This window comes from Lepidochelys kempii, chromosome 2 (genome assembly GCF_965140265.1).
Source record: "Lepidochelys kempii isolate rLepKem1 chromosome 2, rLepKem1.hap2, whole genome shotgun sequence".
Classification (NCBI taxonomy): domain Eukaryota; kingdom Metazoa; phylum Chordata; order Testudines; family Cheloniidae; genus Lepidochelys; species Lepidochelys kempii.
Genome location: NC_133257.1, coordinates 108,200,117 through 108,226,314, shown reverse-complemented (window position 1 = coordinate 108,226,314; position 26,198 = coordinate 108,200,117). Strand labels below are relative to the sequence as shown.

Sequence of the window (26,198 nt, the reverse complement as noted above, 5' to 3'; positions counted from 1 at the left end):
ATTCAGTTTGCTTACAAGTTTTATAGTAACAGCCGTGTGAGTCTGTATTCGCAAAAAGAAAAGGAGTACTTGTGGCACCTTAGAGACTAACCAATTTATATGAGCATAAGCTTTCGTGAGCTACAGCTCACTTCATCGGATGCATACTGTGGAAAATACAGAAGATGTTTTTATACACACAAACCATGAAAAAATGGGTGTTTATCACTACAAAAGGTTTTCTCTCCCCCCACTCCACTCTCCTGCTGGTAATAGCTTATGTAAAGTGATCACTCTCCTTACAATGTGTATGATAATCAAGGTGGGCCATTTCCAGCACAAATCCGGGGGGGGGGGGGAGAAAACCTGGATTTGTGCTAGAAATGGCCCACCTTGATTATCATACACATTGTAAGGAGAGTGATCACTTTACATAAGCTATTACCAGCAGGAGAGTGGGGTGGGGGGAGAGAAAACCTTTTGTTGTGGTAAACACCCATTTTTTTTTCATGCTTTGTGTGTATAAAAACATCTTCTGTATTTTCCACAGTATGCATCCGATGAAGTGAGCTGTAGCTCACGAAAGCTTATGCTCAAATAAATTGGTTAGTCTCTAAGGTGCCACAAGTACTCCTTTTCTTTTTTCCTTACAAGAAGACTTTTAATAGAGTAAAAAAAGAATCACCTCTGTAAAATCAGGATGGTGAATACCTTACAGGGTAATTAGATTCAAAACATAGAGAATCCCTCTAGGCAAAACCTTAAGACACAAAAAAGACACACACAGACAGGAATATTCATTCTATTCAGCACAGCTATTTTCTCAGCCACTTAAAGAAATCATAATCTAACGTATATCTAGCTAGATTACTTACTAAGTTCTAAGACTCCATTCCTGTTCTGTCCCCGGCAAAAGCATCATACAGACAGACACAGACCCTTTGTTTTTCTCCCTCCTCCCAGCTTTTGAAAGTATCTTGTCTCCTCATTGATCATTTTGGTCAGGTGCCAGTGAGGTTACGTTTAGCTTCTTAACCCTTTACGGGTGAGAGGATTTTTCCTCTGGCCAGGAGGGATTTTAAAGGGGTTTACCCTTCCCTTTATATTTATGACAGTTTTTCCTGGCAGCTTGGGACTTCATTACCTTGCCTGGTGGTGCTAGACACGCTAGCTTGCTCCAAACACAGACCCAGGTCTGAACCACATTCCCCAAAAGCTGCAGGCTTAACTGAAAACAGCTTAAGAAGTGCTCCTGTCTCCAACTCCCAGATACCCAGTTCCCAATGGGATCCAAACCACAAATAAATCCGTTTTACTCTGTATAAAGCTTATACAGGGTAAACTCATAAATTGTTCACCCTCTATAAAACTGATAGAGAGATATTCACAGCTGTTTGCTCCCCCAGGAATTAATACTTGCTCTGGGTTAATTAATAAGTAAAAAGTTATTTTATTAAATATAAAAAGTAGGATTTAAGTGGTTCCAAGTAATGACAGACAGAACAAAGTAAATTACCAAGCAAAATAAAACAAAAACACACAAGTCTAAGCCTACTACATGAAGAAACTAAATGCAGGTAAATCTCACCCTCAGAGGTGTTCCAATAAGCTTCTTTTACAGGCTAGACTTCCTCCTAGTCTGGGTCCAGCAATCACTCACACCCCTGTAGTTACTCTCCTTTGTTCCAGTTTCTTTCAGGCATCTCTTTGGGGTCGAGAAGCTATCTCTTGAGCCAGCTGAAGACAAAATGGAGGAGCTTATATAGTCTCTCTCTTGTGGGTGGAAACCCCTCTCTCCCCCTGTGTAGAATCATAGCTACAAGATGGAGTTTTGGAGTCACATGGGCAAGTTACATGTCCATGCATGACTCCGTTCTCTACAGGCCGATGCCATTGCCCACATGTTAGTTTGAACATTCCCAGGAAGGCTCAGATGTGGATTGGCGTCTTCCAATGTTCATTATTAGCTAAGTACTCCCAATCACTTGAATAACCCCTTCACACCATGTTGACCAAATCTGTTTTGTGTGCTTCCTACAGAGCAAACACTTTAAATACAAGCTCATAACTTCAGATATTAAAATGATGCATGCATACGAACAGGATGAATACATTCAATAGAACATAACCTTTGCAAAGATATGTTAAATGACATATATAGCATAAAACATATTCTAGTTATGTCATATTTACATTCATAAACATATTTCTATAAAGCATTATGGGGTGGAATGTCACAGTAGATCAGGGATCAGCAACCTTTGGCCCGCGGCCCACGAGAGTAAGCCCCCTAGCGGGCCGGGCCGGTTTGTTTACCTGCCACATCCACAGCTTTGGCCGATCTCAGCTCCCACTGGCCATGGTTCGCCGATCCAGGCCAATGGGGACTGCGGGAAGCAGCGTCCGAGGGACGTGCTGGCCGTCGCTTCCCGCAGCCCCCATTGGCCTGGAGCGGCGAACTGCGGCCAGTGAGAGCTGCGATCGGAAGAACCTGCGGACGAGACAGGTAAACAAACCGGCATGGCCCACCAGGGGGCTTACCCTGGTGTGCTGCGGGTCAAAGATTGCCGATCCCTGCACTAGATCAAACCCATGAGTTACCAGTTATTAATCCAAAATCCGCAGAATTATGTTTAAAGCATGCTAGCATTTGTGGATTCAGAGTAGAGTAAATGGATTTTTAAAGACATTAGATTTTTTTCATCCCCTCCCTTCCTCTCATGGTGTCACTACAGGGCAGAGTTAAGGTTTCTGTTGAAGGAGAAACTTAAAATTATGAAGAATAATGGATAGACAGACTATTAATCCTAAAGTACATATGTGAAAATATAGCCTGTGCTCAGGATTTTGGTGAGTCTTGACTAAATGGGAAGTTAGAAGAGGCTGTGACAGACCAGAGTTAAGGGTGTTTGGCTGCTGTAACTGCATTTTTACACCTAACACATTTGGATTTTCTTTTAAATGTTACCTTAATATTGAATTTCCTGTGTTTGTAATGCTTGGTTTTGGGATAATTGCAACATCCTTGATTAGTTTACTCAAATTACTGATACGTATTCTCAACCTTAACTTCATTTTAACATACTTTTTGTCTGAGAAAGTCCTTGGTTTTGTTTTAAATAAAAGTTTAATACATGAACTAAACTAAACAAGAAACTTAAAGGGAGTGCTACCGTATTTCTAATTATTTGAAAATATAAAGTATCAACCTTAAATCATTTTTTTTTAATTGTAACTGTCATGGTCAGATTCACCAGTACACTCTGGTTACTTGCTCCCACTCTGGAGCAGCACAAAACAGCCAGAGTATATGGGCCAGTTAAATTGAGTTTACTACTGCTTTGTTTTGCCAGAACATGATAGAGCAGCTGGAATGTACACCACAGTATCCCCCTCTCTCCTGTCCTTCAAATTCCCTCTGCCTCTTTTCCCTCCCTAAATTTTCCCATCCACAAATGCTCCAAATTCCCCCTGCCTCTTGCTCCTCACTCTGGTTATCCTCTCATCCCACTGTCCCCGCAACCCCCGGAGTCATTACACATTTTCAGGAAAAATGACCATTAATCTTAAATTAAAAAACCGACTTCAGTGAGTTTTTAACTATGAGAGTTTAGGCCAACTTTATAATCGCACAAAACCAAACACCCCTTTCCTGCCCCTTCCCCAAGACCCCTTCTCTGAGACCCCGCCCCTCACTCCATCCCCCTTCCCGCTGTCGCTCGCTCTTCCCCACTCTCACTCACTTTCACTGGGCTGGGGCAGGGGGATTGGAGAGGGTAGAATGATCAGATGTCCTGATATTTGGGGCTTTGTCTTACATAGGAGCCTATTATCTCCTACCCCCATCCCGATTTTTCACACTTGTTGTCTGGTCACCCTAGAAGGGGTGTGGGTGCAGGCTTTGCGGTGGAGCCAGGGATTTGGGGTGCAGGAGGGGGCTCCAGGCTGGGGCCAAGGGGTTTGGAGTGTGTTAGGGGACTCAGGGCTGGGGCAGAGGGTTGGAGTGCGGGAGGGGGTGTGGGGTGCAGGGTCCAGGAGGGGGCTTAGGGCTGGGACAAGGGTGCAGGCTGTGGGAGGGACTTATGGTGCAGGAGGTGGTGCAGGGCTGGGGTAGGAGATTGAGGTGTGGGAGGGGGTGTGGGCTCCGGCTGGGGGTGTGGATTCTGGGGTGGGGCCAGGGATGAGGGGTTTGGGGTTCAGGAGGGGGCTCAGGGCTGGGATAGGAGGTTGGGGTGCAGGAAGAGGAGTGGCGTGCAAGCTTCAGGAGGGGGCTCAGGGCTGGGGTAGGGGGGCAGGGTCTGGGAGGGAGTTAGGGTGCAGGAGGGCGGGCAGGGCTGGGGCAGACAGTTCAGGGCACGGGCTCCATCCGAGTGGCACTTACCTCAGGTGGCTCCTGGGTGGCGGTGCAGCAGTACTAAGGCAGGCTCCCTGCCTGCGCTGGCTCCACACAGCTCCCGGAAGCAGCTGTCATGTCCCTGCAGCCCCTAGGCGGAGGAGTCAGGGGACTCTGCCCAAGCCTGCAAGTGCCACCCCCGCAGCTCCCATTGGTTGTGGTTCCCGGCCAATGGGAGCTGCGGAGCCAGCACTGGGGGCAAGAGCAGTGCGCAGAGCTTCCCTGATCACCCCTGTGCTTCGGGGCCACAGGGTCATGCCGGTCACTTCCGGGAGCTGCGCAGAGCCAGAGCAGGCAGGGAGCCTACCTTAGCCCCACTGCGCCACCAACCGGACTTTTAACAGCCTGGTCAGCGGTGTTGATCAGAGCCGCCATGATCACTTTTCGACTGGGTGTTCCAGTCGAAAATCAGACGCCTGGCCTATGAGAGGTTTGAAGAGCATGTTCTGTTCCTGAGATTATTGTGTGGGGGAGGAAATCTGATACTGGGTGCTAAATTTCTTAACAGACCCATTTTTAATTAATTCTGCTTCATGAACTAATGAATTTATTTGTAGATTTTCAGAAAATTAATTCTGTACTCAAAGAGTAAGTACTGTAATTTTGGGGAGTAAATGCTGTAATTTTAAATAAAGAGGTTAAATCCCTGTTTTAAGTTCAAATCTCAACCTTAACTATGGAGTCACCAATGTTACCATAATCATGAATACATTTTAGTATTTGTGATCTCAAATTAGATCAATGTGATTTTTTTAAAGACACATTGGAGTTTTTTTATCTCCCCCTCTACCCCCTTCCCATGGTGTCACTACATTATATGGGTCCTTGTTTAAACAGTAAACTTAAACTTATTGAGAAAAAAATTAGTGTTTGTAAAAGTATGGCACTGAAAGAACACAGGAAGCATAACATGCAGCTATGTAGCTTTATACTTATGTTGTGAGTTGAAAAAAATGCAGTCTGATATATGAATAAGTAATGCTGAAAATATCGAATTATACATTGTTGTTTGTCTGTCTTGTTATCAGACAAAAACTTTAAAACCGTGTTCTCAGAAAAGCAAAGATGAATAATGAAATGTATGTATATCAATAAATAAACCAGAACAGTAAGTCTGTTTTTGACATAGTAATTCAGAAGTAGATAGGTTAGGTCAAAAACCATAGCCACCCGCTGAAATGAATTTTAGTCTGTTTCGTTATAGGTGTGATCGGCAAGGCAGGAATAATACCACTGGTGGTAGCAATGCTGATAAAAATGATTTATTGCAGTGGTGTCAGAATTGGGTGTAGAAAGTTAGTTGCATTATCACTTCTGCCCTTTCAGACCTTGCAGGGAACAGTCATAGGATCATGGTAAAAATAAATTACAAGCTTATCAAAAACTTCTGTAATCTGACTGGGGCGGAACAGTTTTCTAACCTCTTTTCTACTAGGATGACATATAGAATAATTCAGGGTCAAAAAGGGTAGTTCATTGGTTTTGATCAAATTTCTTGTTCTGTTCTTCACAACAACAGATTATCTGCTGGCCATAGTAATTTGGTTGTTTCGGTGATTTGGTGCATATTTATGGCAAAATATAAGTACAGAATTTGAAGAAATAAACATTCGACTCTGAGTACAAATTATTAAAAATATGTCCTGGCGAGAGTTGCCAACTTCCTAATCACAAAAAAAAATACTGTAGGCTCGCCCCATGCCCCACCCCTTCCCTAAGGTCCCGCCCACCACTCACTACATTCCCCCTCCCTCGGTGGCTCGCTCTCCTCCACCCTCACGCACTTTCACTGTACTGGGGCGGAAGGTTGGAGTGTCGGGGGGGGGGTGAGGGCTCTAACTGGGGGTGTGGGCTCCAGGGTGGGGCCAGAAATGGGTTCAGGATGTGGGAGGGGACTCCAGGCAGGGGCAGGGAGTTGCGGTGCGGGAGGGGGTGAGGACTCCAGCTGGGGGTGCAGGCTCTGGGGTGGGACCTGGGAGGCGGTTTTGCGGTGCAGGAAGGTGCTCCAGGATGGGGGGGTGGGGATGAGGGATTCGGAGTTCAGGAGGGGGCTGTGGGTTGAAGCAGGGGGTTGGAGTGCAGGAGGGGGTGCGGACTCTGGGGTGGGGCCAGGGATGAGGGGTTTGGAGTGCAGGAGGGGGCTCCAGGCTGGGGGATGGGGCTGAGGGATTCGGAGTGCAGGAGGGGGCTGCGGGTTGAGGCAAGGGACTGGGATGCAGGAGTAGGTATGGGCTCTGGGCTGGGGGTGTGCAGGGTCTAGGGTGGGGCCAAGGATGAGTGGTTCAGGGTGTGGGAGGGGGTTCTGGGCTGCAGGGGGGCTGAGGGCTCTGGCCTTGGGGTGCGGGCTCTGGCCTGGGGTCGGGGATGAGAGGTTTGGGGTGCAGGAGGGGGCTCTGGGTTTGGGGAGGGCTTAGGGCTGGCGTTGGGAGTTGGGGCATGGGCTTACCTCGGGTGGCTCCTGGTCAGCAGCACAGCAGGGCTAAGGCAGGTTATCCCTACCTGTCCTGGCTCCGTGCTGTGCCCTGGAAGCAGCCAGCAGATCCGGCTCCTAGGCAGGGGGTGCTAGGAGGCTCCGCATGCTGCTCTCGCCCGCAAGCAGCATTCCCCTTCTTCCCCACCCCTCACCCCCCATTCCCATTGGTCACAGTTTCCGAACAATGGGAGTGCGGAACCGGTGCTCGGGGCGGGGCAGCGCATGGAGCCTAGGAGTCGGACTTGCTGGCCGCTTCCAGGGCGCAGCTCGGAGCAAGGAGAGGTAGGGACTAGCCTGCCTTAGCCCTGCAACACCACCAACTGGACTTTTAACGGCCCAGTCGGCGGTGCTGAGAGGAGTCGTTAGGGTCCCTTTTCGACTGGGTGTTCCGGTTGAAAACCGGACACTGGCAACTCTAGTCCTGGCTATAGTGGTTCCAAAGCCTTTCTGAGTTACTTTGTCAATTTACCATACTGTGATTTTGCTTGGAATGTCAGCACCTGTGAGCAATTTAACTTGCAGTGTATCTCAGGCTGCTCCAAACTCCCCTCTCTCAGTTGTTAGGCTGGAGTTTGGAACTGTAGAAGGTCCCTTGCAGGTCTGAGCACACAGGGTAAAATAGGAGGTGGAGCAGCAATACTGCATCACGTCCGAACACAGACTACTTATTAAGGTAAGAGTATACCAATTATGAGTAGAGCTGAGAGAATAATAATTTTGTTTTGAACCATAACTGATTTTTTTAATACAGTGATCCAAATGGGAACCTGTAATGGGATTCAAAATGGGGAGTGACCTACTCTTATCATTATTATTTATTCCTAGACAAAAAACTATGTAAAATGAAATTAAGGTTGAGAGTACTTAAAAGGAACTGTGGGTGAAAACATCCAAAGAATGTTGCAGTTATCCCCAAACAAGCATTATAAACCCTATAAACAGGAAATTGAATAAAAGTTATAGTGTAAAGAAATCCAAACATGTTTTGGTATGGAAATGCATTGCTAAGGCATCTGTGATGGGGTACTGGCCCTTTACGGCCAGAGGCAGTAGTTGAGAGGTCAGCTACCCAGTTCCATGTGTCCAGAAAACCAAATGAAATGTCATTGGGCGAAAGTAAGTTGGAGCAGGGAACAGTTAATGTCTGGGAGAGGGGAGGTACGGAAAAACCCAGACAATTGTTCCTCCGAGGCCCTGAAACCAGGAGCCTTGTAAAGTAGGTGAGGCAAGGCTTCCCTCTCACCCAGCCAGGGTGGGTTTTTGGAGTTATTAGACATACCTGTGGATGATTAGTTGATTATTTTATTATTATTATTTTATATTATTATAATGCAGCATTGCTGTGGTTGTGTACATATTATTTCAATCCACAGTGAATTGGGCCTAAAACAATCTATATGTTGGTTTAGATTTGTATAGGTATTTCTCTCTCAAAATTTTAATAATCTGTTTTGCAAATATTTTACTCATATAGCCAGCATCCATAGTATAGCACTGATATTATTATTTTACTGCTTTAAAAATAAAGGCATGCTTTCAAAGAATTATCCAGTATCTTCAGTACATTTCTTATTACTCTATCTATTTTGTTCTATAATAATGTGGTGTTTCTGTAAATAAGAGATAGAGTATACAGGTTTCAATCCCTTCTGATCTAAGCATTACAAAGTGTTTCACTACTGCTCAAAAATGAATATGTGGGGAAAAGTAAAACAAATTAGGATGAAATAGTTCCTTGTATCTTGGCACTATTGTTTTGGATTTCTGGATGGAATCACAAGGATCTTTCCTTTAATATTAAACATACTGTGTGCTGGCTACCGATGCTGTCTGTAGTCATCATTGCAAAAATATTACACAGTTCAAGTTGCTTTGTAGTTCATGTCAGTTCTGTAGGATCATTGTTGAAAACTGCTATTCTTTCTGGAAGCTACTAATTCCTTCAACTAGCATGGGATATTTTAGTGAGAAGGTTGCAGTGGTAATTGCACTACTTGGTCTTCGTGTGGAACAACCCCTCCTTCGCTACCACACACATGCACACACAGTTTTACAGTACATACATCAGGGTGCAGCAACGTTTTAATCCATTTCACAGCAGATGCTTGCATGTTTTTCCCAGCTAAAGAGGGCAATGGAAAATACCTCAGTTGCCGCTGCCAAATAACATGATGTTTATAGTTGGTAGTAAAAGAAAGAAGTGAAGAATTACTCCCCCTCCACCTAGATTTAAAATGGCCCTCATCACTATTGTATCTGAATGCCGCTGTATCTGTACTTTGAAAAGGCATATTGAGTTTACCTCATCATTTCCATAAAACTTGGTCCTTTGAGTACTGTAGACTAAGGACTATAGGATTAAAATTAAATTTGTCCAGGATTCATCAGAATTTCACAGCATACCAAAACCACTCCTTCCCCAGTGGAGAGTACCGCCTTTCATCATGCTTGATTGTCTCGGCAGTCTCATGAGCCTCCAAAATGCTAACCGTTTCGTACGGCACTGAGGCAGAAAGCTCCATAGGGTGAGCTGTTGCTTCCATAGAGAAGGAGACATATTTCCTCTGTGTTCCCCAGGGGGGCCATATATCCTGTTCCACCACTGTTTGTGTGTCTTTCTGATAGAAGATAGCATTAGGTCTGTATTTAGTATGTATTTTTATTTGATGAAAATAGATTTTGAGAACTTATGGAAGGAAGAAGACTGCTCAAAATATGGATTTTTATGAGGCAGGGCAGTGTTTAATATAGTATAATTAGTGTCTAGATGTTTTAATAACATAGCATCCAATGACAGAAGATATATAAAGAGAGTACAGATTTCTTCATATTAATGTTGTAAATGTGCTCCTTGATCTCAAACAATTGCAATTCTACCTTAAACTCACATATTGAAGAGAGCTGTAAACTATACTGTTTAACAGCATTTGGGCAATGGTATTGTTTAATCCTCATAATATCAGGTCATAGGAGATGTATTATTATTCCCTACTGTGCTGATTCATCTACCACAGCTGTTACACTGCTGGGGTAACCTGAATAAATATGCATTAGTGGGATTAAACCAAAAATATGGTTTCATCTAGAGCATCAGTGATGCCTTGAAGGGAGGGGGGAGAGGATATTAGTTAAATATGTTCTAATTGCATTTTGAATTATAAAAAAGCCCACATTAAAATGAAGTTTCATATCTAATTTCTGTAATAAATGGATACTTTCAGAAGCTGCAGAAATATCTCTGAGAGCTGCCTGCTGTGTTTTTCATTTGGTTTTGGGGGAAGCAAAAAACAACCAGAGTTTTAGTTTGAATAATACAGTCTGCGTTAGCTCTGCCTGACATCAGCTATATATATTAGGAAAAATATTCAAACAGCCATTGAGTATCTCAGAGAATGTGTAGTCACTTGAGTGCATGTTTGGGAAATATTTAAAAGCTGCAATATATAATTAATTCTTTCATTTAAAAATATATGTTATAGGAATTTGTGGTTGTCTGAAAATGTTTCTGCTTAAGTGTATAAGGCCCACTGAGCACTGATGAAATATGATTTTGACCATTAAGTATTCTGTGAATATTCTTTTTTGTTCTGGTTTTTACACTGTATTCATCACCAAAGTATCTGAGCACTTTCCAGAAGTGCATTGAGCAATGTGAATAGCATCTGCCATGTGTGGTTTGTTCTCTCTCTCTCTCTCCTTTTCCCCAAGGAGAAATTGTGGTTATTTAAATATATAGGTGGGCTTGATAGAGCTGCCTATCAGTATGGTTGCCCAACACTTTTCATTATAAGACCCTGTGTTTGGTGGCTTATAACTTTGCCAATCTTTCACCGTTTGGGCCAAAAATGTACATTGTGGGTTTCTCAGTCATGCAGATATTTTGTGGGAGTCATGGAGGCGAGAATTTCAACTAAAACAGTTCAGCTGTTTTCAAGAACGAGGCTAGGGAAAAAATATGTTGTTTTGTCCATATTACAAAACTCTGGCAACCTTTTTTTTGAATTGCTCTAATGCCCCCAGACTTTGGAGCAGGGTCTTAAAATGTAGCAAGGGGATGGCATTTTTGTTAGAATTGTGCCTTTTGCTGTCCCTGTGGAAATCTGCCGAAATTTGGCCAAATTATGAGGCTTTAAAATATTACTGTCTGCACATGCTCAGTAGAGACTTCTTAGATTTTAGCAGCTAAAAATCTCTGAAGATTCTGTCCTCACTGAGCATGCTCAAGCCCCTGGCAGTTCCTAGTCCTGACCAAACAGCGCATGTGCCATCCCCACAGAGTGATGGAGCCACAGGAGTAAAGCTGGATTTACCCTGTAATAGCTGCTGAGCAGGAGTTTTAAGAATCTCAGTGGGACATAAATTTTCGGTTTAGGTGCCAAAGATGGGAGCTGAGTACCTAAATCACTGTGCATCTGGGCCATGCTACTGAGACTGTGGGGAGGAGTTGAGAACAGGAATTCTAGATGCCTAGCACAGGCTCATAAGCACTGACACGGGGCGGTGGGGGGGGGGGGAATAACCACTATGGAGCAGTATACACCTCTCAGAGCTATTGTTTTAGGCTGTATTCCTCTCCTTGGCGTGTTCTTATTCTGCTGAGAATATTTCATTGAGATGCATGGGCCACTTCACACCTCTCTGAACCTCCTATACTGCAGTTGGGTGTGTAGAACCCCTTTCCTGTACACTAAACCCAGATCTGGGTAGCATCTCCACTCTCCTGTCCCTTGTTGCCTCCAGCTGGTACATGCATGCTGCACAGCCCCACGAAGGTAGCTCTTCTTGGCCTTCCCAGGGGCATAGAGTGACACAGAAGAGGGTGGATCCAGGACAAGGACACCCAAAGCAGCAGGGATGTATGTGTAGAGGGCTTGGAGCAGCAGGGCTGTGTGAAAGGCGACTCAGAACAAGTGTGATGGCAGGAGCATTGGAAGAGCTGGAGCAGTGGTAAGGGAGTCTGAGCAGTTGGGGGTTGGAATATGAGGATCAGAGCATTGAGGGGAAGTGTTGGAATAGTGCAAGGAAGAGCTATGCAGTGGACAATGTTAGGGTGGCTTCAGCTTTGCCCCCTAAAATCCCCACATCAATCAGTCAATGACGGGTACTTATATGGTCCCTATCACTGTCGTAGCTGAGTGCCTCACAGTCTTTAATTTATTTATTCTCAAAGCACCTCTGTGGGTAGGGAAGTAACAATTATTCCCATTTTTACAGATGGGAAAACTGAGACACAGAGAGGCAGTCTTGCACAAGGTCACACAGTCTGTGCTTAAGGTCACACAGAAAATCTGTTGCAGAGCAGGGGATTGAACCCAAGTGTAGGGAGCCAGGGGGGCTTCCCTCCGAACCAGAGGGTAAAGAGCCACTCTCTCAGCCTGCATGGGCAGTGCCAGACCAAGCTTACTCCAACCCTCAGAAAGGGAGGGCCCTTAGTCCAGTGAGGGCAGCACCAGGGAGGGAGGGAGACACAGGCTGCTGGCTGTTCCCTCTTGACCCTGCTGTCGAGCCAGGGGAGGACCTGGACCAGGAGAAACCTGACCTGAAGGAAGGACTGGGGCTACCAGGACTGCCAGCTGCCGAGTACCCAGAGGAACTGGAGGAGCCAGGCAGTAACCCAGGCCAGCGTGAGCCTGATGCAGAGGGGGAGCTGGAGCTGCCAGCAGCTGAATACCTTGACGAGCTGGAGGGACCAGAGGGACCCGCTCGAGAGACCGATTAGGAAGTAGCCCAGGGGCAGAACTCCACAGTGCGGTGGGTCTATTTGGTCAGCGGGGCGCGGATGGTTCCCCGCTGACCCAGTGGCAGGACCCTCTCCTCCCGCCACTGTCAGGGCCCTGGGCGGGAACGCAGAGGAGCCACCCAGCGGCTCGGTGGACCAATTGAAACCTGTCACACCAAGTATCTCAAGTTCCAGTCCCAAACCACTGGACCATTTGTCCTTTTATGTCCCCCCTATATCTGTGACCTCCCTTCAGAAAATGCCCTCACTGACTCAGTGCTCATCCCTGCATTGTTCCTACATTCTCTCCCCAGATCCTCAGCCTGTGGATCTCATTCTGATGCCTGCCTCTCCATGGAAAGGACAGGTGGGAAGGGAGAACCAGGCTGTGCTGGACAGGCAAAGAGACTGGAGACAAGGAGATGATGCAGAGTCAACAAAGGGACTAACATGCAGCCAGTTCATTCTGTGGCCAGGGTAATCATTGCCCAGGTGTCAGAGGTAGTGGAGTGGGACAGCTGAGCTCTAATAAATAGGCCTGTGAAGAAATCATTTTTAAAAAAAAACAAGGAAATTAAATACCCCAAAACTTTGATAATGCAGAGTTAAGGTTGCCCAATGGCTTTCTAGAATGTGAAGAATGGCTAAACGTAAACTTTGAAAATCAGGAAACAAAGAGTTATGGTGACACAAATGTAAACCTCTGAAAAACCAAAAATGCAGAATTAAGTTATTTATTACCCCGTCTGGAGTGGAGGGGACGGTGGTCCAGGGACATAGTTTGGGAGGCATACCTTAACTCTTTATTCCTTGTTTTTCAGACGTTTGAGTTTTGCTGAACTTGATGTTCTGGAAGGGCATGAGATACCATTGAGCAACCGTAACTGCATGAATTAAATTTTTTGTCAGTGAACCAAGAGCTATCACTACAGGGTAGCACACACCATACTTCTGTAGGCCAAGCACTTTTCACACACCAGGATCTTGTTTCATTCCTCCATCTTCTAACCCCCAAACCTCTGTGTGCCATCCTCCCTTGCCTCTCTCTTTTAGTGACTGTACAGCTCCCTCCACCATCTTTGTAATAACCATTTTGTTTTACGTAGAGGAAAAAAAAATGTCCGTGTTTTGAGAGTGAGGAAAGAAACTTATATATCCTTTAATGAAAGAGTGCTAGATGGAATGTGTACAGGGTATAAGAGAGGGCATCCATGCTTTGCCTGACTGAGGGACACATGGCAGTTTGCCAGGAGTCAAGGGGCTGCAGCTGGCTTCTCTGTCATATAATGTTATTGGTTTTCTTAAAGCAATTACAATAATATAATAAAAAGAACATCATGAGCATTAGAAAAAACGGGCTAAGAAGAGAGGAGGGACGAGCTGTCACGAATATGGACAAATAAGAATTATATCTTCTCCAGATATTTCTATGAAATCTGATAGAAGTTTCCAAGTTTGACTAATCTTTTTTTTGTTTGTTTACTTTTTGCATACTTATGTATTAATATTTTACTAAGGAGCTTAGTAAATTATAATGTACCTATAGTTTTCCAATTTATCATCATATTTCTCTGAATAACTGACAGGGAAGACATTTAGAATGCCTGGTAATCCAGACTGGTGGAGCTGATGAGTTGAAATACCTGAGATAGCCAATGTTTTTATTTAATAATTTGGAAAAAAAACACTTTGGCATACCTGATGCTAAAGATCCCATGCTAAGGAGATCTGTTCTTTGGTGAAGACATACTGTATTGCTGTGCAGCTGGAAGAAGAAACTACAACTAGAAAAATTTATCTTAGAGATCACTAATCTTAGTGATAGAGAAACCAATTAGCTCATTCGCAGTCTCAGAAGAACAACTCTTCTTATTAGGTATTACTTATGCTAATCAGTATCAGCTACACATATGCTCCTTTTTTATACTGAAAACCATCATTTACCCTGCTTGTTTAAAGAGGGAGAGATTATTATTCTTGACTCTTTAGTGCTGGTAACTAAAACAGAAGTACTGACCTCACAGAAAAATAGTTATTCGTCTGATAACTTTAGTGTCCCTAATTATCCTAGCTGCAGGTACCTTCATAAGATTGTATTGGCCTGGAAACTAGAATTACCACATGCAATATGAAGCCATTGTATTTCCACTTTTAAAAGAAAATAAAAGTGGTGCCAAGATGGGAAATAATTAGGGATTTTCCTGTTGCATCATCAAAGATAACCTAAATTGCCTACTACATTCCGGCTGCTTAAAATAAACATTGCAGTCATGCAGCCACCTGTTTAGAGTCCAAAGTGCTATAAACATCAATAGATCCATCTAATTAGATGGTGAACTTGTCTGACTTAAGTGCAGCCTACAGGCCAAAATACAACCTAAGAGTTGAAGAACATAGCATGTAGATGCCCCTGGTTTACTTAAGTTTAGAGCACACAACGATCCATCTTTTTCTAAGCAGCAAGTTTTCTCCTGTAGTCAAAATGGAACTTGTATGGGATTTGTAGCCTCTGTGAGGCACATTTTTATATTAAATATAAAGGCAGCTGCAGTCAGCACTATTTTGTCAAGTTAGATGCAGCTGAAAGGTTGTATTTAATTTTCCCTACAGATGGTCTGATTAACTTCCATTAAACTTAGTGGAAAGTCTTTCATTGATTTCAGTCTAAGTCGGATTCAGCCCACAGTGACTGTTTTCTTCCCATCTCTCTCTGCACCATATCTTCAGTTACAGAAGAATTTGTTAGGGGCATTAAATATCATAGCATTTATTAATTGTCCAGAATCAGGGTTACAGCAGCGTTAACACCAAAAGAATAATACAAATAATAAATGAGGCAACTTTAAACTGCCATTAAACCTATTCTACTGTAAGACTAGACTATGAAAAATGCTTGAATTATAGGTAAATCTTTCCAAATTTTCAGTACGGTATGTTCCAAAACATAGATGATTTCTTCTAAATAACTTAAAATGCATCTCAGATATTCACAGATTCCTATGATATTACAGATGTATATACACGTGCCTTATTTTTATTAAGGTAATGCCTTTAAAATGATTATTTAATAATATGTTAGCTCTTCCTTGTGATATTAAATATCCTTACCATGCATAATCTATACTTCGCACGTGCAGTTCCACTAACAAGTCTGCAGATCGTACATGTGTATACTTGTATAAAGCATTTTAAAATCTGCTGTTCCTTTCTTTTGCTCTTTAATTTCTCTAATACATTTATTTATTTTTATTATTATTCTGCAGAAAAAGCAAAGAACTAAGGATCTATCCCAACTTTTTCATTCATACAATCCTTATGATCCTAAGGTAAGAAAAAAAATACACTAGCAGTATGTTTTGTTTAGAACAATTTAAAACATTTAAGATAACTATCTTGTGTGATAAATATAAAGGTGAAAGAGAATGATGAAGCTCTTGAAGTGTCTCTAAGGCATCTTAACTTTCTTTTAATTGTAATATGTTAAATGTATAAGTGATACATTTGTTCATGCCTAAGCCTGAAACTGTATTTCTGGATTTGATATTTGTGAAACATACAGCTCTGACTGACCTTCCAGAAATATAATTTATGGATTGACAATGAATCTTATAAAATCAACACATGGTATTTGATACATTTTTAAAGCTTGTTACTCTTGAATACATTGGTTAGTTTGTTATGCCCATTAAGCCTTGAAATATGTGACCCTAATGGATTACCTGTTGATTCTGGAGGTATGATTGGAGGGGTTGCTTTGTTAACAGAAATCCTGCTGGGCATTCTAAGGAAGAAAATACACCCAATCATTCATGAGTTTAAGCATGCACAGCTGATTTGTAACTATTTGTCAGCAATATGTGATCTACTTTTGTGGTGTTGCTGTTTTGAGAAGGGCTAAGTATTTGTGCAATTTGGAAAATATTGGAATTTTTAAAAAGTACTAGTGAGTCATCTATCTGTCTTGTCATTCTTACTAGTAAGTTATGCCCCTGTGTGGAAATAAATGTGTGTTGGAAATAGAGAACTCTTTCCTGAATAACTTCATGCAGTTTGTTACTATGATATTTCCATACCAACCAATTATCTCGAGCATTGACAAATTTTCAAAAGCATTAACAGTAGATATATAATTGGTAAAATTATTTTCAAGTTACATCCTTCACTTTAAAATGTCTTTTTTGTAGAGAGACTTGGATAGTCTGATAGTGCAGATGTTAAGGGCTGGTGGCAATTGACAAATGTTATGAGTAAAAGAAATTAGTGACAGGATTTCTGATGGGAATATTGCATTTTGAAGCTGGAGCAGTGTAAGATAAATGTAATAGATCAGTTAAGATCTAATAAAGAGAAGCAACTGAAGAGCCAAAAGCTTTGATACTCTTCTTCTTGTCTAAATTCTCCTGTACTAAACACTTTTTTTAATTCATCACACAAGGAAATTCCATTATTCTTTTATTAGCACTCTTAATGGAGCTTGGCCATTTGTAATTCCTGCTGCCTTCCTGTTCATATCCTTTGTGGCATTATATCAAAGTATCCTCAAATGATTTTGGCTTCAGTTGTGAAGACTTATACACTCCTTTACAAATTAGTCATGAAGCGATGTGGAACTGAATATAAATGCTTAGATATATTTCCTTTTGATCTTTGTTTTAGGACCTTTAATAAATTATTAAAAGTAATAGAATTGCTTGATGAGTGATTTTTAAAGCTAACAAGTTTTACTCTTTTGGCACTTTCATTCTTGCTACATGTATGCATGTGTGTGTCTGAAAGAGTAAAAGGAACAAGAGAAGAAATGTAAGTGTAAGGGGGAACTCCTCCTTCCCCATTTTTTAAAAATTCTGCCTATGAAGGTTTTCCCCAGTGCAATTCTCTCCCCATTGGCAGTGAGCCTAGAGAACCAGCTGCAAGTGTTCTGGCTGCATGCACTTCGTTTCCAATTTAACCCTTCATTCTAATATTTACAACTGATAAAATTCCTAGTTTTTAATTTTAATCACATTAATCCAAATTGTATGGATTTTGTATGGAAATTTATCTGAAAAAAGTTCATGTCCGCAAGCAGGTCCTTAGCCAGCCATATAACAAGAGATGTCTGTGTGCAGTAAGTGGTCCCTCCTTCTGATCCTGCATGCCTAGTCTTATGTGTGCCGTTTTTTAGGCTTGATCACTATGGAGAACCTGTATCAATAATAAAGAAAAAAGTTAAAACAGCTGTTCCAGGAGATTTTCCCTCTCAAAATGTGTACATATTCATGCAATTTCCTGCACTGTAAAAGATTTACAGGCATTTCAAAGTCTGTTTGTATATTAACTATCTTTCTCCCTAGAGGGAGAGGCAGTGGAATTGGGGTGCTTGTCTTTTGCAGATGAGAGGAGTCAGTTCTCATTTAGAAAAAATAATAAGAGAATTCGCAGTTGGGACATGTCATCTTTCCCAAACAATTGCCATCTCTGCTCTCATTCTCCTCAGATAACAAGGTGGAATGTAGAGAGACAGGAGATTCCCCCATGCCAGGGAGAAGGAGAGGAGGCACTTTATTATTATTCAGTGGCACTTTCATGCTTACAGTGCCTGCAGCCCTGTGACTCTTGTAACTACTGTACCACCAAGAGCCAGGTTGTAGCAGCCGTCCTGAAGACGTGAGAAATCTATCAAAAACCTGAAATCAGATGCTTGTGAAGTGTTCCCAGCTTTCAAGTGAAAAAATTAATTTCTAAAATGCATCATTTTGTAAAAAAAATCAAATAATTTTATGTGGAGGACTCCCCAAATACTTTGTTTATTAAAAGGCCACTGTGAATGATCCTATTATTTACATGTGCTTAACCTTCTTCCAGAATTTACAATTTTACATAGCTTTTCTAGAAACAGATTTAATCAAACTCTTTTTAAAGCTTCAGAGTAGCAGCCGTGTTAGTCTGTATCTGCAAAAAGAACAGGAGTACTTGTGGCACCTTAGAGACTAACAAATTTATTAGAGCATAAGCTTTCATGGGCTACAGCCCGCTTCATCGGATGCATAGAATGGAACATATAGTAAGATGTATACACACAGATAAGTTGGAAGTTACCATACAAACTGTGAGAGGCTAATTAGTTAAGATGAGCTATTATCAGCAGGAGGAAAAAAAAAAACTTGTGTAGTGATAATCAAGATGGCCCATTTAGACACTTTTTAAAGTGTTTTTATAGTCCTCTGTGGAGAAATACAGAGGTCCATTTCTGGGCAATTTATTCCTATTTCTGAAATACTTGCCTTTGTGCCTGTGTTTATATAGGGCATGGGTCTTACAGATTTTAAATCTGAACACTGACTGTTATGTCATCTTTTTGTTTTATGTGCATTATCTTGTTACAGCACTACTATTTCTGCAATAAGATATATGGAAATAAATAGATATAGATAGAGATTCTCCTGAGACCTTCATAAACATGATATGTGTTTCTCAGAAGGCTATCACAGTAAGCAAAGCTTTAAATAAATTAAACTTAAATATTAGGGATTTTTCTTTGTTCTTCAGCTACACCATTCTCACTTATCATTTTTTATTGAATTTAAAATCATGTATTGACACAAAAAAATGCCATTGAAGCCTTTGCACTCTGCATTTTAGTGATTCAGTGTTGTACTGAGAGAAATCTTTGTCTTTCCTATCTGTAGAGAATGCTTAGCTTTTCTAATGTTTTTCTCCCAAATCATACTTGTCCTTTAAAGCCAGTAATCTTGTTGTTAAAAGATGTTAATGCAGCTGTGATAATAGTTTGATGGGTCAAACTACTAAAATTTGGCGAGCTTTACATGTTCTTCAGAGCCCAGTACACACAGTGTGTCCAGGTTCAGCACAACAGAACCTGGTACAGTCAGTGTCCTTTTTTGTTGTTGCAGGGTAAGCCCAAGTTTCATAGGTCACACCTATGAAATGAGTGATTATCCCCTCATTAGAAAAAGGCATGTGGTTTACAGCTCTTGATATGCAGGACGCCTATTTTCACATCGACATTCATCCAGCCCACAGACATTTCTTGAGGTTCACAGTTGGCTCGCAACATTTCCGATACAGAGTTCTTCCCTTTGGAGTTGCCACCAGAGTTTTCACCAAGGTTTTCTCCATTTTGGCAGCCCACATCAGGCATTATGGCGTGCTTGTGTTCCCATATCTTGACGACTAGCTCCTGGTGGCACAGTCCAGACATGAGGTCCAAGTTTCAACCTCCATGTTGCTCAGCCTCCTTTCTTCCTTCAGAGTCAGTATCAATGCCAAAAAAATCATCTTTAAACCCCACACAATGCCTAGACTTTATAGGGGCCACTATCAGCTCCATCATGGCATGAGCCTACCTACCACGAGACAGGTTCCAGAGTCTGCAAAACTCATAACTCCCGTAGTCAACAATCCTTTGGTCATGGCCAGGACTTGCCTATCCCTCCGGGGCCACATGGCCTTGTGCACACATACATCACTACCTTTGCTCGACTTCACCCTGGCTTCTTCGAAATGTGGCTCCAGACAGTTTACTTGCCCAATCATCACACCATGGACCTCAAGCTAACAGTTCCCCCCAAGGTAATCTCATCCCTCCACTGGTGGAGGGACCCAGGTCAGATCTGCATAGAGATTCCCTTCCTACCCTCCTCCCCGAACAAGACTATTATCACCAACACCTCCCTCCTACGATGGGGAGCGCACATGGCCAAACACATGCCAGAGGGAACATGGACTCCTTGGGAGTCCAGAATACAATTAACATTTTGGAGCTCCAAGCAGTAAGGAAGGCATGCCTAGCTTTTCTCCCACTCATCTGTTCCCATCATATTCTCATCATGTCAGACAATACCATGACTGGTGTGCTACATCAACAGGCGTGACGAGACTGTGCTCAAAAGTTTTGGAACTGGTGCATCCCCTACCAGATTACCGTATTTGGCGCTTATCTTCCAGAGACACACAATGTTATTGCAGATTCGGTCAGCAGATAGTTCGTGATAGACAACAAGTGGGAACTCCATGACACCATGCTACAGGACACCTTCAGCAAATGGGGAACTCTGACCAGAGATGTCTTTGCCTCCCCATTCAACAGAAAATGCAGCACCTGGGACACCACTCTCAGGGCGACTCTCTTATCCTCCCCTGGTCGGACCAACTCTATTACACCTTTCCTCCTCTCCTGCTCCTACCATGAGTGCATCACAAGATCAGATGAGACAAAACGACAGTCATCCTGATCACCCCCTATTAGCCCAGACAGTTTTGGTTTTCCAACCTCCTTTGTATGTCTCTGTCCCCCAATCCCTATTCCTACTCTCCTCGATCTCCTCACACAACACAACAGCAACATCATCCATCCCAATCCACAGGTGCTTCACCTCAGAACCTTGTATTTGGATGGGCATAGTCATCAGACATGCAGAACATCCTCTCCAGCAGCAGAAAGGACTCCATTAGGCACTATTTCCGAGCCAAGTGGAAATGCTTGGGCAAAACACAATGGACTTTCCCTAGAAGCAGTGGGGATTCCCCTCCTCCTGGATTATCTCCTGTCTTTAAAGGCATCGGATCTTGCCTCAGCTCTCTCAAGGCCCACCTACTGGCAATTAGTGCCTTTCGCCCCCTGATGGAAGGATACTCCATCTTTACCTATTCGTTGGCTGCTAGGTTTTGGAAGAGCCTCATCAGAACCTTCCCACCTGTACAACCCATTGCTCCCCAATGGGATCTCAACCTGATTCTATCTGTACTAATCAAACCTTCCTTCAAACCGCTGGTATCATATGCTATGTCACTCCTTTCCATGAAGGTTGCTTTCCTTGTTTCTCTCACATTGGCGAGAAGGGTTGGTGAACTCAGGGCCATGACGTCAGACCTTCCTTCCATGACTTTCTATAAAGATAAAGTATTCATGAGCCTGCGTCCCAAATTTTTGCCAAAGGTCATCTCCCAGTTTCACGTTAATCAATCTGTTCACTTACCTGCTTTCTTCCCGAAGCCACATGCCTCGGAAGAGGAGCAACGACTCCATTCTCTCTATAGGTTTCAGAGTATCAGTCGTGTTAGTCTGTATTCGCAAAAAGAAAAGGAGTACTTGTGGCACCTTAGAGACTAACCAATTTATTTGAGTATAAGCTTTCGTGAGCTACAGCTCACTTCATCGGATGCATACTGTGAAGTGAGCTGTAGCTCACGAAAGCTTATGTTCAAATAAATTGGTTAGTCTCTAAGGTGCAACATTCTCTCTATGGCCATCGGGCCTTGGCCTTCTGCCTGCAGAGGACAAATTGATCAGGAGATTCCCCCAGACTGTTTGTCGCAATAGCTGAACGGTTTAAAGGACAGGCAGTCGCCACACAACATATCTCTTAAGTTGATTTCTGGGTGCATTATCCAGCCTCCGTAGGCCACAGGGGTGCTATACATTCAACGAGAGCCCAGCCTTTGACCATGGCCTCACTCTGTGACATACCACTTCAGGATATTTGTAGAGTGGCCATGTGGAGTTAAGTACACACCTTTGCTACACATTGCACTTTAATGCATGACTCGGCAATGGATGCCTCTTTGGGCATGGCTCTCCACCGCTAATCTCTCCCATCTGCATCCTCGCACTCTCCTCCAACTTAGGTAAAGCTTGTTAGTCACCCTCAGTGGAATATAATAGGGACCATCACTCGAAGAAGAAGAAAAAGAGGAAGTTACTTACCTCTAACTGAAGGTTCTTTGAGATGTGTGATCTCCATTGGTATTCTACTTCTCATCCTCCTTCCCCCTCTGCTGCAGATCTATTGGATTTGCAGTGGAGAAGGAACTGGAGGGGTGATCAGTCTGCCCACCCTTTATCACCATGGACAAAACCATGATGCGTGGATCAAAGGACACTACTTTCAAATTCTCTTGTCTCCAGGCACATGGAGTACATGCATAAACCCCTCAGTGGAATACAGATGGAGCCACATATCTTTAAGAACCTCCTGTTATGCGTAAGTAACCTCCTCTTACACACACACATGCTGTAGCACAGGATATCTGTCTAATCTATCTCACCTAATCATGTCTCTAATAATACCCCAAATGGTTGACCAGTTAGCTAGGCATATAACTAAGCCATTTTAACTCACATGATCCTTTCTCATTAGTTCATTTAGTTATCTGTGGGTCTGATACGGAACCTCTTGAAATCAATGAGAAAACTTCCCTTGATGTCAGTGGACTCTGGATCAGTTCCTATGGCTGGGATCCTGCAAACACTTAATGCCTCATGTAATAGTGATGACAATAATTATAATAAAATGATGTGTATTGCTATGCCGGAAGGTGTAAATGGCTATTATCAACACAGACCTAGTAGAATTCCATGGATGTACTAAGCACCCTTTATTTGGACTAAATGGAGGGACCAGTTAAGACCCTTTTTGTGTTGTAATAGTTGAAACAATAGAAGCGACCACCCAAAGCAGGGCCCATCATGGCAACGCATGAATAGAAGCTAAGCCGTGTGGCCATGTGGGTTTCCCCTGGGACTGATTGCGCACACAGGGGCTGGGGCATTGATTGGTGGTAATGATATGTGTCTGTGCATCAGTGAGAAGCAGAAAGCCAGCAGACAGTGAGAGAAGTTGTACTGAGTATGGCCCTAAGAGGAAGCCAAGTAAACTGCCTCCTGTTGTTTGGTTCTACTGTGTTCAGGGAAACAGGATTTGTGTACTACTTTATACATAAACAGGGTTGCACCAAAGAAACACCTAACTCCATCATCAGTTTCTCCTCCTAACAGAAACAACCCAGCAAGGCCCCAATACTGGCTCACCACTGAGCCTGAAAGGAGCCACACTATCATACTATGATACTACATACTATCGTACTACTTTTTAAAATGTGTGGTTCAGAAACCTGTAATTTTGATTTGTCTACTCTTTCGTATAACTTTGATTGCATGAGAAAATGCCTAAATACTAAAAGAATAACTTAATCTAAGAAAACATTTTCACAAGCATCTTACTGAGAAAGTAACCTCCATATAGTTTCCTTACAAACTGACCCAAAGTACCAAGATTGTTTCTATGATCTATCTTTTTATTTGGGGGGGGGGGATGTTACATCTGGCATAATTAAAAATATTAACACCAGACTTCATTTTTGAAAGAAGCTTGTGAAAAATAGGAACATAGAGTTGCAGCATTATATATAGCTAACAAGTGAGGCTTGCATCTTTCAATAATCCATGCAGTGCTACAGTTCTAGCATTCCCTGATTCCCCAAGGTTCTGTGTCTTCTCCCTCATTGTTAATTACAGACAATGTTAGGAGTTTCACAGCTTACTAGTCTTAAAGAGTCCTCTGTTTTACATATGAATGCTAGGAGCTGTCTTGTAAAAGAAATGATAGTCATAGTTTGAGTACCCCAAATCAGATGCTTAGGGCTTATCTACACTGACACTGACTACAACTTTCTTGCTCGCGGGGGGGGGGTCAAAAAACACCCCCCTGAGTGCAGCAAGTTGCAGAGCTGTAAAGTGCCAGTGTAGACAGTGCCCTAGCGCTGGGAGCTACGTCCCTCATTGAGGTGGTTTTTTTAGAGCACTGGGAGAGCTCTCTCTCAGGGCTGCGCAGCGACCACACAAGGCATGTTAAAGCGCAGCCGCGGCAGCACTTTAGCATTACCAGTGTAGACTAGCCCTGACATTTTTTTAAATGTTAGAAAAGCCCCCTTTCAGAATCGCTGTAAAACAGTAGGCAATGATCCTGTCACATTTAATATTTTTTTCTGACGAGAGAATTGATTTTTCAATGTTAATTGTTTGTTTGTCTGTGAGTATGCATATACAGCACCACTTCCATGTGGATGTGCAGATTGCATTTCTAGGCAGAATTTTAAAAAGGCAGTTTCTTTTGAGAGACTTTCTCTTGCTTCAGATTTCTCAGATAATGATTTGGATTGATGACTTTTGAAAACAAAAATCACTGTCCCTGGCTTCCATTAATTCCGAGAACAAGCACTGTACTATATCAGAAGGCTACCACAATTTGTCAGGCCGTAGCTCAAGTTTCCTAATGCAGGAAAGCAGGTGCTTTGAAGTGTTCTGGAAAATGAGACACGTGGGTTATTGTCGACTGGCTTGCACAGAGCTGTGTACTGATGCCTGAAAAGACATTTCAGATTTGATTTAATTTATCATATGTCAAATATGACCAAATATTTGTGGAAAACATGCTTATTGTAACCTCAGAAACAAGGCACTGGATTGATTCATTTTATTTGTTTGTTTTTCATGCTCCGCCCTGAAGCAGGTTACATAAGTCTGTTTGTGCACTTGTGGTATGTGGTGAGGCTTGAAAGAAGACTGAAAGAGAAACACTTGAATGGTCTTGTGCTAATGGCACACTTGAACACTGCTTGATGGAAAAGAAAATCTTAAGGTCTGAAAAGCTGCTACTTTTTCTTCACTTAACTATCAGCTGTATCCAAGTTCATTCTCTCTTACCATCTGAAACCAAAAACAGCAGGCAAATATTTGGGGTTTTAGAAAGAGCTGTTCAGTTTCTAGGAACATACAGAGTTTGGAGGCAGTAAAAAAGGTAACAGAATATTACAATGGAGAGACTTGCTTGTTTATTGAAAGGCTTGCTTAGAAAGAAGAGGACACGTAATGTCCTTAATTCAGTAATTGAAATTTCAATAAATGAACACTTACATAATCCACTCACAGATATGTCTTGCATCCTAAGTTAATGCGGAAAAAATTTGGTTTGCTGTTGCTTTTGTTTTGCAACACTGATGAATACAAATATATTAAAATATGCAGTATATTGCTGTTTAAAGTTTTGGTTTAAGACTTTGCTGTAACAATTGTTAGCACTTAATCAGAAAACATGAAAAAAAAAAAAGACTTCACTACCTCCTGATAACTGAGTTGTTTGGGATTACTGCCTCAGTTTTCAGAGTGAAAAGTGGTTGCATTTTGTTCAAGTATGACAGATTTTCATTACAGAAAAAATGAAACCTTACTAAAAACTGTCTTGTCACCAGACATGCATTAAAAACAGGCAAGACGGTAACCAAAGGTAATAAAGTAACAGAGAAATATTGACTTTGAAGGTGTCTAGTGAGCCACACAGTTAATTATGTCTTATTTAAATATCTTAATGATTTTGAAGAGATAATTCACAGATTTTACTAAATTGGGACTTACCCCAAACCAACCCCTACAGCATGAGAAATAATATAGCGAAATCTAAAAACGATAATAATAATGGGCAAAATATTCATTAAAGAGTTCAATACAGAAAAATATGTGGAAAAATAACCCAGAACACACATTCTTATGGGGTGGGAAAACCTGAAATGTAGTAAGGCTAAAAGAGATCTTTGTGGTGATAGTGGAAAGCAAATTATTAGACATGAATTTGCAGTGTGATACTGTAGCAAAATTATCCTATGCAACTTTTGCTTGCATATTCCCAAGTATAATTTTATATAGCACAGAAGTAATAGTGTTCCTCAGCAAGGTCTTGGTGCAGTTGCTTCCAAAATATTGTCTTCAAATTTGGACAGCCTGTTACCAGAAAGATGTTGACAAATGGGACATCCATCTTCTTGCCTTTCAGTTGTTACCATCAGAAACATTTGATCCC

The 26,198-nt window shown here is 42.3% G+C and overlaps 1 protein-coding gene across 2 annotated transcripts in view; it reads left to right on the top strand.

Moving 5' to 3' along the window:
* Window positions 1-26,198, top strand: part of CDKAL1 (CDKAL1 threonylcarbamoyladenosine tRNA methylthiotransferase) — a 664,051-nt gene that overhangs the window by 510,411 nt on the left and 127,442 nt on the right. For both annotated transcript variants that reach the window (XM_073331895.1, XM_073331896.1), the window contains exon 13: window positions 15,828-15,890. In XM_073331895.1, coding sequence (XP_073187996.1) covers window positions 15,828-15,890 — 63 coding nt within the window. The remainder of the gene's footprint in view (window positions 1-15,827; window positions 15,891-26,198) is intronic.